Here is a 12,386-nt window from a genome sequence, read left to right as displayed (position 1 = left end):
TTCACTGTTATTGGGTCTGGTTTATTCAATGATTGGATTTGTGTGTCCTCTCATTTATCTGCAATACAGTGTCCTTTTCTCTAAGTACCTTCATTATTAAGAACATTTTTCTAAATTTTTGTAGTGACACTGGTAAAACAATTTTTGATTGCAGTTGTTGGAGGATACACAATATTCTTGACCTTACAGGTCAATTATTATATGATTGGTGCTACTTTATCTTAATATTATTTGGGGCCTTTTTGTGGCTAAGTTGATGGCTGGCCTTGTTTTTAAATGTTTTTAATTATGTGCAGTTGGCTCAATAAATTTTTTTCATAGTTTACTCATTTTTTGTCTTGCATCTAATTTTGTCTGCTTGAGATAATATATGGTTATATAGGGGTTGTCTTTTTCCTTTTTTTGTATAAATAGTTTAATTTCAGGTCTAACGACCTACTTCCCCCACGTATACATATATATTTTTCTTGATAGCAATACTTGATTGCTTTACTATGCGTGCTTGTCTTTCTCCTGTGTTTTCCATTCATCCTTATGGGGAAGTTTGCTTTGATATGAGTGCTTTGGGTTACAAGCATGTTTCCACAGCTTACCTTGCTACCTGTGTGTTATTGGGGCTATTCCCTCATCTCATGCCTCAGCTTTACCCATTCTTCATTTCGGATTTAACATCTCTCCCCCCACCCGCTCTTAAAACATTTTTCTTTCCTCATTCAAGACAGGAACTCATATCATCACTAATCAAAAAAATCCCTCTCTGAAACCTACTGACCTCTGTAACTAGTCTCAACTCTTGCTTCTCCCCTTTGCTTCAAAACTAGGATTTTGGTCTGGGATAGTTCATATTCTCTGCACTATCATGTTGAGTTTCTGACTGCTTATCTGTGGTTTGCTCATTCAGGTCATGTACACTGGGAAACAAAGAACACATTGTTTTGGAAAGATGTGCATCCTATTTATTTCTTATCTTGATAAGAAAATCAAAACACATGGTCTTTAACTATACCTTCTATACAACAATGCACACAAGATACACGCAAAAAGATAGCCAGGAAAACAATAGGCATCAATGTAGGAGTGGTATAAAGTGGGGTCGTTAGCTATATCCAGGAGTACTTCAAGGAGTCCCTTTACTGGAAACACAAAGTACAGTATAATCTTGTTATAATAAACTTTGGTATAGTAAACTACCTCTCCAGGTCCCAGCCAATCTCCATTATAAGTCTATGGGAGCAACACCTGGTATAGTAAACTCTGATATAATAAAACGTCTTATAGTAAACATGTTTTTTGGCCCCTACCTAAAGCAAGCTCTGGATATAGTACAAAGTGGGCGGTGAATTCAGTGTGAAACCCATGGTCTGCTGCTCTCTTCAGGCTGGTTAGAGGCGAATTGATGACTGATAACATTTGTAAAGGTGGCCATACACTGGTCGATTTGCCATCAGATTCGACCAACAGATAGATCTCTCTCTGATCGAATCTGATCAGAGGGATCGTATGGCCACCTTTACTGCAAACAGATTGTGAACCGATTTCAGCCTGAAACCGTTCACAATCTGTGGGGGTGCTGCCGCCCCCCCCTCTTTCGCATACATTACCTGCTCCGCCGGCGCGACTCCCCAGGTCTCTGCTGTCTTCTTCTCCGCTCTGGTCTGGTCTCCGGCATGCTTCACTTCTTCCTGCCCAGCGCCCTCTACTGTTTAAACTTCCTGCCGGGCAGGAAGAAGTGAAGCATGCCACAGACCAGACCAGAGAAGACAGCGACAGCGGGGATTCGCGCCGGCCGGAACAGGTAATGTATACCCGCTGTATTGCGTCGGTCGTCGGGCATTCGAACGCCGCTATCGACCCGCCAGCGATCGAGAAAAATATTCCGCACGGATGGATCGTCGGGAATGATTGATTTCGGACGGAAAGCGATCGTTCTGTCAGCGGTGTGCGCGACGATTTCATAGCCGATTTGATCACCGTGATCGAATCGGCCGTATATCGGCTGGAGTCGTTAGGTGTATGAGCCCCTTAAGACAAGAAGAATGGCACCAGCACTGGATATACAGTACTGTACAAATAAGCAGCCTGGGGAATAGGAGGTAGAATGAACATAAACAAGAGGATGCAGCGGTACCACTTCCACTTTGCAATCACCGATAAAAGTATGGTCACAGTCCTCCCACGGTATTGTACGCACTACCGGGCATCTCTTTCCTTGTTATCTGGTAGAGTGTAAAGCACAGTACAGGCTACTGCCACTTGCAATGCAGATCAGAGTGGGCCTACTCACTGCAAAACTAAGGAGAGTGGAGTGGAGAGTGCCAAGTTCTGCCTGCTGAGGTATCGGAGCCACTCACATATCATGAATGGCTGCATATTGAAGAGAGGCTTCATGATTGGCTCAAGTGTGAGCAGAATGTTTTGCAGGACACGTGCTGCAAGTCCCGCTTGCGGAGGTATTGGAGCCACTCACAGGAAGCGAGTGGCTGCCTCTATTCAGAGACGGCTGCAATTTTTAAGGAGCCCTGGGTACTGTTCCAGCAATTTGACCAGTCAGGCTAATCAGCCCTAAGGTATACTTTACCTTGTTGTCTACCAAATGTGCAAGTGTTTGTACTGTACCTCCAATGGGAGGACAGAGTTGCTCCTTTGTAGCAGAGAATGTACCAGGGCATGCTGAGCCATTTCTAGGACAATTTCTGATCTAGTAAACTTTTCTTGGTCCCTTTGAGTTTACTATAATGAGATTATACTGTAGTTGGCAAAATTGTATCTTTTTCATGCCCAGCCAATGCCTTGTATGTGCCTGTACACTGGATGTCACCAATGTCATGCTTCTATAGGTCATCATAGTTTATGCTCTCACATTGGTAGACAAGAGTTGTATAGGGAACAGTTGTCTTTCACAAGCTTGAAGTAAAATAACTCTGAAAGACCACACATTTGTTTTTTAGCGTGCCAAATGCACACTCCACCATCTTTGTCAGATGAAGCAAAGGTTGAACCTGTGGTCAAAACCTACTTTTTGAATATGGCTTCCTCAGATGTTTACCCAGGGGGAAAGTCTTTTCAGTCACAACAACAAATGACAAAGGCCTCAATTCACTAAGCTTATCTCCTGTCTTTAATAACGTTTCTAGAGTTGTCACCATGGTGATGAGGCATGTCGTATTCAGGAAACATTTTACCTCAGGCAAACCTAAAGTTAACTCTTCTGTCTTTAAGTTAACTCTTCAATCCTTAAAATAACTCCAGAATTCTAAAGTTAGAGACAGGCTGTTAATTAACTGCATGTGAAAATAACTACAGAGGAGGTAACTTAAGGAATGAAGAGATAAGATAACTCTCTCACTGTGTGGAGGTAAGTTTTCTCTTGCCTTATTATCTCCAGCATGATCTTAGTGAATTGAGGCCATAGGCTCCCTACTATAAGCAAGAGAAATTTCCAACTGGTCACCCACTAGCCGCTGTCCCATCATGGAGGTTTTTTTTTTATATCATCTAGATCATGCTGCTTTCACTACCCAAGCCCATGCATTGCAACTGGGGCATGAAAATGGACTGTGTACCACTATAGCAGAGGCCACAAGTATTGTGACAGACATCCAGCAAGATGAAGTTGGCAAGCCATTCAGGGTATTGCTGTAGGTAATGTGGAATCTCTCATCCATGGTGAAATTACACCATTGGGTCAGGATCCCATGCCACATACTTCTGGTGAACAACCTTCTGCATGGCACAAGGGACAGCATAGCCAACATGAGCCGAAAAGTGCAAAAGAACACCGTCCTCACAATACAGCATTAGCAACACTGCCTCACAAAAGAAAAACAGCAACTAGTGTATACGTCTGTAAGGGTCCGTACACACGCCGGACTGCAGGCAACGACTGGTCTGTCGTCACCTGCTGCTGGGCGTGTTTTCAGCAGACAGTCCGCCGGGCGGATCGCTCAGAAACAGCCGTATCAGTCTGCAGACAGACTGTACACACACCGGACTGTCGCAGGAACGCCCGCCCAGCGGGAGGTGACGACGGACCCGTCGTTGCCTGCAGTCCGGCGTGTGTACGGACCTTAAACATCCTGTACTCCCATAATTCCAGGAATCTCATACCTACAGCTTTAGAAGTTGGCTAGCTGCCTGGTTTGAGCTGTGCATACACCATACAATTTTGATTATACCTCACCACTGCCATATAATGTGAGATCTTACCTAAAGTGCCCATGGTATGTTCAATCTTTACATTACATAGATATGGTGAGATTGTACAATCAAGAATGTATGATGGTATTTAGCTGGTTCTGAAAAGTGCTGTCAAATGTATAACAACTACTTCAAAGCTGCTTTAAAAAACAGATCCAACCACTGTTTTTAGTATTAAGGCCTCTTTCACAGTAGGACGGTGTGTTTTGATGCAACGTTAAAGTCACAACGCAAATTACAACGCAACTTCCCAAAAAAAAGTTGCAACGCAACTTCATGCCCAGTTCCAGTGGCATACAGTAGAGCATACATATAGAGCATAGTGACGAGACAATATACTCTGTACAGCGCTGCGGAAGATGTCGGCGCTATATAAATACATAATAATAACAACAATAATAGCAATGAAAAGTATGGTTCCAAGTCATTACTGAGCATGTGCAAACAGTCCAATGCAGCTAATAACGTGTATAAGTGCACAGCATGCAGCACTTTCTAATAACGCTACACATTGCACACCAACACAATGTGTGCACTGTGAATGACGCACAGACTTAGTATTGCTGTGCGTTAGTCTGCGTTGAAATATTTTCTAACGTGCGACTTTAACGTCGCACTGTGAAAGAGGTCTGCCTTACCCCAGTTATGCACAAAGCATCATTTTATATTAGTTAATGATAATGAAGACATACATTGTTAAAGATCTTTTTTTTTCCCCCACACATACAGTTGCTTATCTGAAAAACTTTTCAAGACGTGATTTGCATTGTGTTCCTCGTAAAAACAGGAATACAACAGTCACACCACATGTTATGCTTGCATTGCGTCACATACAATGAAGCATACAGTTAATGAAGAATATGCTTCATCGTCACATGCTGTGTGTTGGATACCAAACCGGACGCACTGTGAACGTTACAGGTTTAACATTGTAGCTCTCTGCATTACAATATGTCCATTAAGTCATGCCACAATGTCCCACTGTGAACTGTGCCAAAAAATAAATAAAATGTGCCTTGTATGAAGGTCATGAGAATTAGATGTAAAATGTATGTAGTTATCTGCATTATACATCATAATGCTGGTTTGCAAGTCAACTCCATGGAGTGTACAAACATCAGGGAAACATGCTGGTGAATGTTAGGAGAAGGCTGAGTAGTCTGATGATGACTCTGTACCACTCAGGCTAGGTGCACAGTGGTCAGTTCCATGACACATGCATTATAATGAGTGTAAACTGCAATGAAGACTGGACATAGACTTTAATGCACAAAGCTGGCATGCAGCAAGTTAGAATAACGCAATTAGTTACAACACAGCACTGTGTGAACAGCCCCATGGAATTGTATGGCCAGTGAGTTGACATACAGAAATATTCTGCAACGCAAGTGAGCACTGTGAAGCGGCTTTTATACACTTGCTGTTCCCAGGATGAGCGACTCCCCCCCCCCCCCCCTCCAAATATCTGCCTCGTGTCCATGGTGCCTGTCATTGGTTCTAATATCATGATATCATAGCACCAGCAGGAGAGAGCTGCAGGCAGGTGTGGAAGAGGAAACATGACTGAGCCTGACTTGCAAGAAAAGCCTGGATGTAAAGTGGAATTTTAGGTTGATTCAGCACTTTTATTGTAATGTATGTACACTTATCCTTGAAACTGAACACAAATAAAATTTTGAAAATGCACATTCATAATCACCAGCACTGTGAGGTGTCAGCTCATGACAAGTCTGTAGCTAGCACATTTATGATTATTTATATAGAGCTAATATTTTCCACAGCACTTTACAGAATACTTTGAATAAAGGTGCCCATACACTCGTCAGATTGGCAGCAGATAGATAAGAAATGCATCTGATGATCTATCTGATGCGTTTTTAGAACATTTTTTACCAGGATAGAATTCCAATAGATTTCAGTTTGAAATCTATTGAAATTCGATCTGATGGCATTTTTTTGCCATCAGATTTCCATTAAGGCCAATGCAAAATGATAAGCAATCTCATCAGATCGACCTAAATTTTCCATCCTGCCAGTTCGACAGAAATCCATTGAAATCGATCGAAATCGGCCATCGATCGGTCGATTGGCCAACCGATTTTCAATCGATCGATCTGGATCGATCGGTCGGCCAGAAAATCGGCTCAGTGTATGGGCCCCTTAAGTCATGTCACCAACAGATTCTTTGCAAAACTTGACAAAACCCTCACCGAGAATTTGGGAACCCTGTGGCCAACCCTACCCGTGCTGCTATGGCCAGCCCTCAAGAGTAATGTCTATTTCACTGAGAGCGGCGTTTATTTACCCATGTACTCGCTGGTCCTGTGTTGGTGGACTATATGTGGCCATTCACTCGTTAGATTAGCAGCAGATAGATCATCAGATAGATTTCTGATCTGATGTGTTTAGGAACATTTTTTACTAGGAACAGATTTCCAATAGATTTCATTTTGAAATCTATTGAAATTCGATCTGATGGCATTTTTTTGCCATCTGATTTCCATTAGGGCCAATGCAAAATGATAAGCAATCTCAACAGATCGACCTAGATTTTCTAGCCTGCCAGATCGATTGAAAATAGATTTCGGCCGATTGGTCAATCGATTTGCAATCGACCAATCGATCGATTGGCCAAAAATCGGCTGAGTGTATGGGCCCCTTATGGGCTACTATCAGGATTACCGGAACTATAATGTATATTTCAAAAGTTGCAATGAAGCATACTTTTTGTGTACTGTATGTCTCGCATTCTGCGCGGTGTGTGATGCGACATTGCACTCCTGTTTTTACAGGGTACGCAATGCCTAAGGGGCGGTTCCCACTTATGCAGATGCAAAACAGGCATGTAAGCATTTCGCGCATTTAGCAACCCGCTCGCAGCCATCCACCACTTATGTGTCCTTGGTTCCGCCGCTAATGACTCCTTCTCTTGGTCCCTCAGTACACAGCATGGAGGCCAGTAGGCGCATTGGGTTTCTCCATAGGAGACAACAGACCAAACCAATTCTCCATAGCAACAGGGAGAATTTTCACTGGTCTACCATGAACCAATGAAAATCCTCCTTTTGCTGAGAATTCCCATTGGTCTTTTGTAACCTTATGGGGATCCCCAAGCTTCTGCCCAGCACCGGTATCCCGGGACCAAGCAAAGGAGTCAGCAGCAGCAGCAGAACCAGCGAGATGGGTAAGTATTTGCAATATAGCAAAGTGGGGAAGCTTACATGGTGATCAGCCAAGTGAGAACGGATACTGTCCTTTCCCACAGGCTTTCATTGTGTATATTTTCCCAGCTATCCCAACTCAGCGTTCCATTTACAGCAACGCGGGGAACTTATTTTCCTTGTCTTGAGAGACTGACAACTAAGGGCATGGAGAGAGAGGGGGGGGGGGGGGGGATAAAAAAAAAAAATACTTTCTGCTCTCGGCACAATTGTTCCAAAGACTGCATCTGGTCAGCCAGTGATAAGGAATCATACTAAGTTTTGCAGACAAAGATTTGTAGACAGTCCCTATGCAGTACAGGGCTGTGGAGTTGGTACAAAAATCATCCGACTCAGTTTATGAAACCACCGACCCGACTCCTACTCCAGATACCTAAAATTGCTCCGATTCCTTAACTCTTACTCCACAGCCCTGATTCAGTGTGCAGCAGGGTCTTTTGTACAGTGCTGCTCTACCCCTACCCCGAGCCTTTCTACCCCTCCCCAAGTGCTTTGTACTGTAGTGATGCTTAAAGGATACCCGAGGTGACATGTGACATGAGGAGATAGACATGTGTATGTACAGTGCCTAGCACACAAATAACTATGCTGTGTTCCTTTTCTTCTTTCTCTGTCTGAAAGAGTTAAACATCAGTTATGTAAGTGGCTGACTCAGTCCTGACTCAGACAGGAAGTGACTACAGTGTGACCCTCACTGATAAGAAATTCCAACTATAAAACACTTTCCAAGCAGAAAATGGCTTCTGAGAGCAGGAAAGAGATAAAAAGGGCCAATAGTTCATAGATTTTAGCTTTGGCATACTTCAATGAATGTGTCATTGAGCAAAAACAACAAAACAGTTAAAAAACTTAAAAAGTAGATTTAAACACAAAAAGTCATTTTTAGGAGAAGGAAGAAAGATACAATCGTTTATTTCATTCATTTATTTTCGCTTCTGGTGTCCTTTAAGGAGTCTGGGCACAGGAAGAAAAAGCTTTCTGCTCTCTGCGCAATTAGTCTATTGACTGCACCTGCTCAGCCACTGATAACAATTCATACAAAGTTTAGTAGACAAAAATGTGTAGACAGTCCCTACTCAGCGTGCAGAAGAATCTTGTGTACAGTGCCCTGTACTGCAGTGATGTTGGAAAAGTTTGCAAATCCAGTTCTGCTCCATCAGATATGTACAGAGTGAATGTAATAAGCTGAGGCTGGCAGCATACTAGTTTGTCAGTTTTTGTATGCATTTTCTGCACACAAATGCGTGTCTGTATGTGTGAAAACATGCACATTTTATCACAGAAGCTAATGTAATTGATGGAGAAAGTGCTTCACTGCTGTCTGTTTTATCTGCATGGGGAAAACACATTCAAGTGTGCACTAGCCAATAGAATAAATTTGGTTTTCAGTTTACCTGCAAAAAAGGAAGGAGGTGGGTCGGCCCAATCCAAAGTTTCGAAGGGGGGCCCAGTGATTTCTAGTTACACCCCTGGCCATAGATCAGCCCTTTGAAACAACCCTTGGCATCTACAAAGCTCACAAACATGGCAGTTAGTTGCTGTAAACATACATGTTTTATTTAAACCTCATCAGGTATTAGTTTGCACTGTATGAGAACACATAACATGATCCATTCCTGCTTACAGCATCCTGCAGCAACCCACTGTGTAAAGAATGCAGGGCTTGAATAATGTAACAGCAATCAATGATCAGGCCAGTCTATGTTTCCAACAGTATTCACCTGCCATTAATCTACAAGTCGACGTTTGTACTCTCTACCCTACTGCTGAAACAACTGTGAGTGCAGATCCTTATCAGCGTTACATAGTATCCATCCAATGTACAGGAAGGCAATGACTGCAATAGCAGCCTGCATTGTACACTGCATTATTCAGCCATAGCAGAAGCATGTAACAGTATCATTCCGTCACAATGTAACGTACAGGGAGAAAGCCCTCAGGTAATGAGCCTGATGATGAGTGAGCCAGTGATAGCCCCGCCCCCGTCTCCCCCGATTACCCCGTACCCCATTACCTGCACAGGTGCCGGGCCCTCCCCTCCGTCTACAGAGGACAGCTGGACAGTGACTAGAGCCATGATGAGCAGCGCTCAGTCCCCCTCTTCAGCTCTCTGCCCGTCTCTCCGCACCCGAGTCTCTCTCTGGACAGCCAGCCGTTTTCTTGCTTTCTACTAAAGCTGCAAGTGAATCAGGAAGACAGAGAAGGCCAGCCCCTTGCAGGAGGGGCAGCTCAGAGAAGTATGCGAGGGGAAGAGAGTGTTTCTGGGGAAAGTGACATGCCCCTAAAAGGAGGGGAAGTGTTAGGGTGGGATCTCTGGGAGGGGGAGACTGACGAATGGGGCTTACTTTAGGGGTGGGGGGGTCATTATCACTGGCCACCACTGAACAGATATGCCAGAGGTCTGCTATATGCAGGATAGAGAGTGACACGTAGGAGGATAAAAGTTGTAACTGTCTGCACTGATATTGGGGAAGTAATGTGTCTTCTGTAGGTATAGCACTTACTGCAGGGAGTGGCTACTTCTTGATGACATGTTGATGGCTGTATGCATTGCACAGGGGTGGATGGGCAAACTATTACCAAACTCAGGTTAACTACACATATTCTGATTTCATTTTTTTTTTAAAGGACAATTGAGGTGAGAAGAATATGGAGGCTGCCATATTTATTTCCTTTTAAGTAATACCAGTTGCCTGGCAGCCTTCATGATCTATTTGGCTGCAGTAATGTCTGATTCACACCAGAACAAGCATGCAGCTAATTTTGTTAGATCTGACAGTAGTGTCAGAAACACCTGATCTGCTGCATGCTTGTTCAGGGTCTATGGTTAAAAGTATATAAGTGTACCGGAAATCTGAAAAGAAGAAGAGTTTATACTCAACCATGGCTTCCACCTGCAGCATAAACCTGTCTGAGTGCCAAGCCGTTCAGAAGGGATCAGTCCCGGTAACAGGACCCGACTGAGCCAGGTATCGGGGCTGATTGCGGCTGAATGGCAGACCGCTGGAAGACGGTTTGGGACTCGGACGGGTGTATGCTGCTGGAGTATCAAATCTTCTTCTTTTCTGATCTCTGGTTTACTTTAAGACTCATACACATGTACAACATAATGCACAGCATGACCAACCGCACAAGTTGTTTACACCAGGGCTTTTCAACCTGTGGTACGCGTACCACCAGTGGTACTTTGCTGTTGGCCAGGTGGTACACACCAGGTTTGCCTGCCTCTTGTCCTGGTCCTGTCCTGCCTCCACAAAGTTTTTATCCCCCTCCCTTGCTCCTTGCTGTGCTGCTGTGCTGCTGTGCAGCATACTTCAGACCTCAGATCAGTGGAGAAGAGACAGCCAGGCGAATGGTGCACAGCGATGGGGCAGATATAGAAAGTGACATCACTGCTCACTTCCTGTATTTGAAGTATACACGCCGTCGCCATGCACCATTTGCCTGGCTGTCTCTTCACTGCAGCTGGCTTACCGATGATCTGAGGTTTGAACTATTTTGCAGGGCAGCACAGAAAGGAGTGTGAGCAAGGGGGAGCTGAACTTTTTGGTGAGTCACTGCCTAGCTCTCAGCTTTCTGGTGGTGGGACCAGGCTGCCTACAATGTAACGGTGGGGGGGGGGAGGAGGAACTTGCAAGGCTATCTATATTGGCAAGAAATACCAGGGGTTAAGGCTTGCGCTCCACAACACAGTATCACAGTAAGAAAAATTCTTAAAAAAACGTTTTTCACCAGTCAGTTAGGGGATACGCAGGCTCCACAAGAACACATACAGTGGTGTGAAAAACTATTTGCCCCCTTCCTGATTTCTTATTCTTTTGCAGGTTTGTCACACTTAAATGTTTCTGCTCATCAAAAACCGTTAACTATTAGTCAAAGATAACATAATTGAACACAAAATGCAGTTTTAAATGATGGTTTTTATTATTTAGTGAGAAAAAAACCTCAAAACCTACATGGCCCTGTGTGAAAAAGAAATTGCCCCCTGAACCTAATAACTGGTTGGGCCACCCTTAGCAGCAATAACTGCAATCAAGCGTTTGCGATAACTTGCAACGAGTCTTTTACAGCGCTCTGGAGGAATTTTGGCCCACTCATCTTTGCAGAATTGTTGTAATTCAGCTTTATTTGAGGGTTTTCTAGCATGAACTGCCTTTTTAAGGTCATGCTACAAGATCTCAATAGGATTCAGGTCAGGACTTTGACTAGGCCACTCCAAAGTCTTCATTTTGTTTTTCTTCAGCCATTCAGAGATGGATTTGCTGGTGTGTTTTGGGTCATTGTCCTGCTGCAGCACCCAAGATTGCTTCAGCTTGAGTTGACGAACAGATGGCTGGACATTCTCCTTCAGGATTTTTTGGTAGACAGTAGAATTCATGGTTCCATCTATCATAGCAAGCCTTCCAGGTCCTGAAGCAGCAAAACAACCCCAGACCATCACACTACCACCACCATATTTTACTGTTGGTATGATGTACTTTTGCTGAAATGCTGTGTTACTTCTATGCCAGATGTAATGGGACACGCACCTTCCAAAAAGTTCAACTTTTGTCTCGTCGGTCCACAAGGTATTTTCCCAAAAGTCTTGGCAATCATTGAGATGTTTTTTAGCAAAATTGAGACGAGTCTTACTATTCTTTTTGCTTAAAAGTGGTTTGCGCCTTGGATATCTGCCATGCAGGCCATTTTTGCCCAGTCTCTTTCTTATGGTGGAGTCGTGAACACTGACTTTAATTGAGACAAGTGAGGCCTGGAGTTCTTTAGATGTTGTCCTGGGGTCTTTTGTGGCCTCTCGGATGAGTTTTCTCCGCGCTCTTGGGGTAATTTTGGTTGGCCGGCCACTCCTGGGAAGGTTCTTCACTGTTCCATGTTTTTGCCATTTGTGGATAATGGCTCTCACTGTGGTTTGCTGGAGTCCCAAAGCTTTAGAAATGGCTTTATAACCTGTACCAGACTGATAGATCTCAA

The 12,386-nt window shown here is 43.8% G+C and overlaps 1 protein-coding gene across 2 annotated transcripts in view; it reads right to left on the bottom strand.

Annotated features, from left to right (window-relative positions):
* Positions 1-9,579, bottom strand: part of SSH3 (slingshot protein phosphatase 3) — a 71,534-nt gene extending 61,955 nt beyond the window's left edge. The window contains exon 1 of one of the 2 annotated variants that reach the window (XM_068258218.1): positions 9,433-9,579. In XM_068258218.1, coding sequence (XP_068114319.1) covers positions 9,433-9,495 — 63 coding nt within the window. In that variant the 5' untranslated portion in view covers positions 9,496-9,579. The remainder of the gene's footprint in view (positions 1-9,432) is intronic. The other variant, XM_068258221.1, reaches the window with a different exon arrangement.
* Between the last annotated feature and the right edge of the window lie 2,807 nt (positions 9,580-12,386).

The sequence above is a fragment of the Hyperolius riggenbachi genome, chromosome 10 (assembly GCF_040937935.1).
Source record: "Hyperolius riggenbachi isolate aHypRig1 chromosome 10, aHypRig1.pri, whole genome shotgun sequence".
Taxonomy (NCBI): domain Eukaryota; kingdom Metazoa; phylum Chordata; class Amphibia; order Anura; family Hyperoliidae; genus Hyperolius; species Hyperolius riggenbachi.
Note: the sequence above shows the minus strand (reverse complement) of the source record. Positions and strands in the feature narration are given on the sequence as shown.